Source organism: Electrophorus electricus, chromosome 15 (assembly GCF_041902795.1).
Source record: "Electrophorus electricus isolate QZ-2024a chromosome 15, ASM4190279v1, whole genome shotgun sequence".
Taxonomy (NCBI): domain Eukaryota; kingdom Metazoa; phylum Chordata; class Actinopteri; order Gymnotiformes; family Gymnotidae; genus Electrophorus; species Electrophorus electricus.
In genome coordinates this window covers 25,605,001-25,610,000 of record NC_137511.1, presented here as the reverse complement: position 1 = coordinate 25,610,000, position 5,000 = coordinate 25,605,001, and the positions used below count along the sequence as shown (strand labels likewise).

Here is a 5,000-nt window from a genome sequence, read left to right as displayed (position 1 = left end):
GCTGTAATGATCTGTTTAATCTGTAATGAGCTGTTTAATCTGTAGTCAACTGTTTAAACCGGTAGCATCCACGGGGTCTTGGATTGGGCACAGTCTGAACGCAAGGAGATAAAATTGTGTATTCATCCTTTATTCAGCTTTATACCTCCTTCCTCATCCTTTCTGTTTCTCCCTCTCTCTCTTCTGTATCCCTCTACCTCACCCTCTCTCTCTCTCTCTCTCTCTCTCTCTCTCTATGGAACACCTGCTTGGCCACAGTTGGAATTAGGAAGAGTAATTGGGTTGAATGGCAGCAGTAATTTGAAGCAGCGGTAGTGTGTTTGTGTGTGTGCGTGCATGTGCAGGGTAGTGGGAGCTCAGTGGCTCAGGTACTCTACTAGTAATCAGAAGGCTACCAGTTCAAGTCCCACCATTACCACTGTTGGGCCCCTGAGCAAGACCCTTAACCCTCAATTACTCAAGTTGTACTCCGTCATAATTGTAAGTTGCTTTGGATAAAAGTGTCAGCTAAATGCTGTGAATGTCTAAACACTAGACACGCTGTCCAAACCAACTAAAGACACACCGTCTAAAGATGTGTCTCTAGGTCCTGAAACCCAAATAAACCTGGTGCTTAATTTATTTATTTTGCATGTACGCGTGTTTAGGTTTGTCTGGGAGAAGGACGGCCAGGCGGTTACTCCAAAGTCGTCACCACGGTTACGACTGGACATTAATGGGACACTGCACATCTCTCAGACGTGGTCAGGTGACATCGGCACGTACACCTGCAGAGTGACATCAGTGGGGGGGAATGACTCACACAGCGCACATCTGAGAGTCAGGTACCTCTCCTCTCTCCTCTCTTATTCTCCCTCTCTATCCCTCCATCCCCTTTCTCTCCCTCCCTCTCTCTCTCGCTCCCCTTCCTCTCTCCTTTGACGATCCTCTCACCGCCCGACAATGTTCGACACACGGCCCGATATAACAGTGCACTGAAATGTGATGTAGCATTCAGTGACATAAAGCATAAATAATGTACAAGTTGATATTACAATAACCGGCGGTGGTGGGAGCCCAGAACACACACCACCTGAAGGAGCCGTGGCAAACCGCGAACATAACCGACCTTCACGCCTCTAGTCTCCTCTGGTCACATGGCCTTTGCTAGCTTTCCAAAATGTCCACATCAGTCAGGAATTCATGCGTTTCTATAAGAATTATTTCTTATTTCTTTATTCAATAGGCAGCTCCCACATGCTCCGGAGAGCCCCAGTGCAGAGCTGAGCACCGTGGACAGGAGGGCCATCAATCTGACCTGGGCCAAGCCCTTCGACGGCAACAGTCCCCTGATGCGCTACATGCTGGAGGTCTCTGAGAACAGTGAGTGAACCCTCACTCAGAAAATGAGGCTGATGTCACTGAGTTTGGTCTCACTGAGACTGATCTCAGCTGTGGGCAGTAGAGGACAGTCGTATAGTATACTGGGTTGATATAACACTGTGTGTGTGTGTATTCAGATGCTCCATGGATGATACTCCTGGCTAATATTGAGCCGGAGTCCACAGCAGTCACAGTGGGTGGACTGATACCAGCACGATCGTATCAGTTTCGTCTTTGTGCTGTTAACAATGTGGGAAAAGGCCCGTTCAGCAGGGAGACAGACAGGTGAGCTCCTACTGCAAAACAGCCCATCAGCCTAACAGCCCTACAGTAATACTGCCCAACAGCCTCACAGTCTTACTGCCCATCAGCCTAACAGCCCTACAGTAATACTGACCAAGAGCCTTACAGATGTGCAGTCCAACAGCCTTACAGGGCTCCACAGAGACACACAGTATATGTGTGTGTGTGTGTGTTTCTGGTAAAAGTAGAGCAACCCCTTCTCTGACTCTAGAGTAACATGACTAATAAACACAGCTAATTGGACAGGCTTAGCGTGTTCTCTGCTGTAATGCAGAAGCCTGGGGGCTCTACTGAAGTGGTGAGGTGTTTTTGTTTTTTAAATGTCATACTTTGTTCTGTAGAACTGCACTAATTTGCATTTTCCCAGCAGCCCCTAGCTAGAGACTCCGCCCCCCCCTTTGTGCTCGGCCCTGGAGAGGTAAAGGGACCTCAACCAATCCCCTTTTGGTATTTTGGGTTCAGCTTTGCAGCATTTCTTAAGTCTGATATTATAGCGCAAATTTTAGGTTTCATAAAATGCATTGAGATGATTCTGTTCTGTGCCACATTTCTTTGGCTTCCCTCAGAGCTGGTATCACATGACCCTTGAGCTGGTATCACATGACTCTGGAGCTGGTATTACATGACTCTGGAGCTGGTATCACATGACTCTTGAGCTGGTATCACACAACTCTGGAGCCGGTATCACATGATTTTGGAGCTGGTATCACATGACTCTCGAGCTGGTATCACATGACTCTTGAGCTGGTATCACATGACTCTGCAGCTGGTATCACATGACTCTTGAGCTGGTATCACATGCCCCTTTGCAAAAGCAGAGAGTGAACAGACTGTTAAATTGAGTGACATTCTTTTTTCAAACGTTACCAGACAGGCTACAGAGAGCCAGTCAGGTCCAGCCTTACAGATGGTACCACATGAATATTGTATAGGGTGTGACATATGGGGCTGGCTGAACTTGTGTGTGTTGTATTTTCTGCTTCCATGATGCATCATGGGACCCATTATTTGTGTACAAGGCAGGTGTTTGCAACAGGCTGTTAATCTCAGGTTCAGACGTCACCAGGAGAAGGACATTGCAGAGGATGACACAATGTAGGAAGGAAACTTGTAGACCAATTCACACAGCAGCTATTCCAGTCCAGCACTCATTCAAGTCCAGAGGTTACTCCAGTCCAGCAGCTATTCCAGTCCAGCAGCTATTCCAGTCCAGCAGTTACTCCGGTCCAACAGTTACTTCCAAGACCAGTGATCTGCCACACAAAGGTTAAAGCAATGAAGTGAGAATGAGTTTGGAATAATGAGCATATACAGGAGACATTCAGAAAGCTAAAGCCAGAGTAGAGTCAGAGTCAGTGTAAAGTCAGAGATAGTAAGAGTCAGAGTAGTCAGTGTAGAGTCACAGACAGTAGAGTGGAATAGAGTCAGTGTATAGTTAGAGTCAGTGTAGAGTCAGAGATAGTAAGATTGAGAGTAGAGTCAGTGTAGAGTCCAAGACAGTAGAGTGGAGTCAGTGTAGAGTCAGAGTCAGTGTAGAGTCAGAGACAGTAAGAGTGGAGTAGAGTCAGTGTAGAGTCAGAGACAGTAGAGTGGAGTAGAGTCAGAGTCAGTAGAGTCAGAGTCCACTTGGAGTCTCTTGCCAGGTGAATTTCACACACACACTCTCTCTCTCACACACACACACACGTTCACAGAGTGTCTCTCCCAGAGGAGCCCCCTAGCGCCCCCCCTCAGAACGTGATTGCCAGCGGCCGTACCAACTCCTCCATCATGATCCAGTGGCAGCCTCCCCCGGAGAGCCAGCAGAATGGCGTGCTCCGTGGATACATCATACGGTGAGTCCCTGCAGTACCACCACGCTCTTCTCCATGGTGTGTGGACCTGTTCAGCGGAGCGAACACAGTAAAGCCTTCACGCGCTCTCACAGTGATGTCCCCACAGGTGCTGCAGGACTTCTAACGAAATCCAAGTGTTTGTTGTGTTTGAGCTCCCAGTACTCCCAGCACACCCGGGCGAGGTTATTACGCTTCACTAGCGCTACGCTGCACTCTGAGCTTTAACGGGCGTACAAGGAGTGACTTCACTAAAAAGACCCGCTTCGTATGCGTTTTACAGGTGCTGCTGTGGTGGTTACTACATACCACTGAAATGATTCGGTTAAAAACTTTATTTCTTGTTTCAAACAGAAAAAAATGACCTCGTTCCTCTCGCTCTCGTTCTCCATTTCATGTTGTTTTGTTTTTCTCTCACTCTCTGTGTCAGTAATTCAGAGCAATGCCGGGCTTTGGTGGGTGGGACCCCTTTTCTGCGCTCACAGACTGCAGCCATAAATATTTATGCCAAACTTTAGGTCCGTTGTGACCCACTCACTCTGCTCATCACGCTATTCAGTGCAAAAAACAGAGGCAGAGAGAGAAATGGAGAGAGAGAGAGAGAGAGAGAGAGAGAGAGAGAGATGCTGAAGAGTAGAGGGAAATCAAATTATGTCTAGCTCTGTTATTTCGATATTGAACGGCACATTTGCTCACTGGGAAATGTAAGTCCTTGTTTACACTTGGTTGTTTCATGCATCTTGTATGTTGATTATATCCTGACTAGATTATAATCGGTGCATTTACATTACAGAAAGTGTTTTACCAAATCCATGGTAATAAATATAGACTATAGGCACTGGGATTGAAGCTGTAACTACAGAAATCCACACACCATCACACAGACGGCAGGGCGACAGAGATGGTGAGCTCAACACGCCGTTACAACGGTGACCTCCGTGCTGTCTGTTCCAGCTACCGCCTAACGGGTCTGCCAGTGGACATCCAGTACAAGAACATCTCCAACCCGGAAGTCACAAACCTCCTCCTGGAGGATCTCATCATCTGGACCAATTATGAAATGGAAGTGGCAGCATACAACGCAGCAGGCCTGGGCGTGTACTGCCACAAGGTGACGGAGTGGACACTGCAAGGAGGTGAGACCCTTAGACCGCTCATCCTCGCGCGTCCGGACCACTGCAGCCCTGGACTTGCTCCGTCCGGACGTTCTGGGGTCTGCACTGGGCGGGGCTGCCTGCAGGGCGTTTGGTGAATGATGGGGAGGCACGGTGTAGCGTCCACTGGCCTTTTGGGATGTACTACCTGGATCTCGGCTGGCGCCTTGTGCTCAAGGTTCTGGCTCCCACTGGGTGCTCTGTGTGCAGGGTGTCTGCTGGGTATAATTACCCATGGCCGCCACTTACTGATGTCCCATCTGTGGATTCAGTTACCACTGCTGATTACATTCCCTGATGATTAACAGCTCCTGCTGCCTAAATCCCCTCTGACTAACTGCCCTTGCTG

The 5,000-nt window shown here is 48.4% G+C and overlaps 1 protein-coding gene across 1 annotated transcript in view; it reads left to right on the top strand.

Moving 5' to 3' along the window:
* LOC113591618 (protein sidekick-2) overlaps positions 1–5,000 on the top strand; it is a 205,274-nt gene that overhangs the window by 157,575 nt on the left and 42,699 nt on the right. Inside the window, exons 13-17 of the mRNA XM_081697979.1 lie at positions 648–824; positions 1,226–1,362; positions 1,500–1,647; positions 3,360–3,500; positions 4,452–4,633. Of these exons, the coding sequence (XP_081554105.1) occupies positions 648–824; positions 1,226–1,362; positions 1,500–1,647; positions 3,360–3,500; positions 4,452–4,633 (785 nt within the window). The remainder of the gene's footprint in view (positions 1–647; positions 825–1,225; positions 1,363–1,499; positions 1,648–3,359; positions 3,501–4,451; positions 4,634–5,000) is intronic.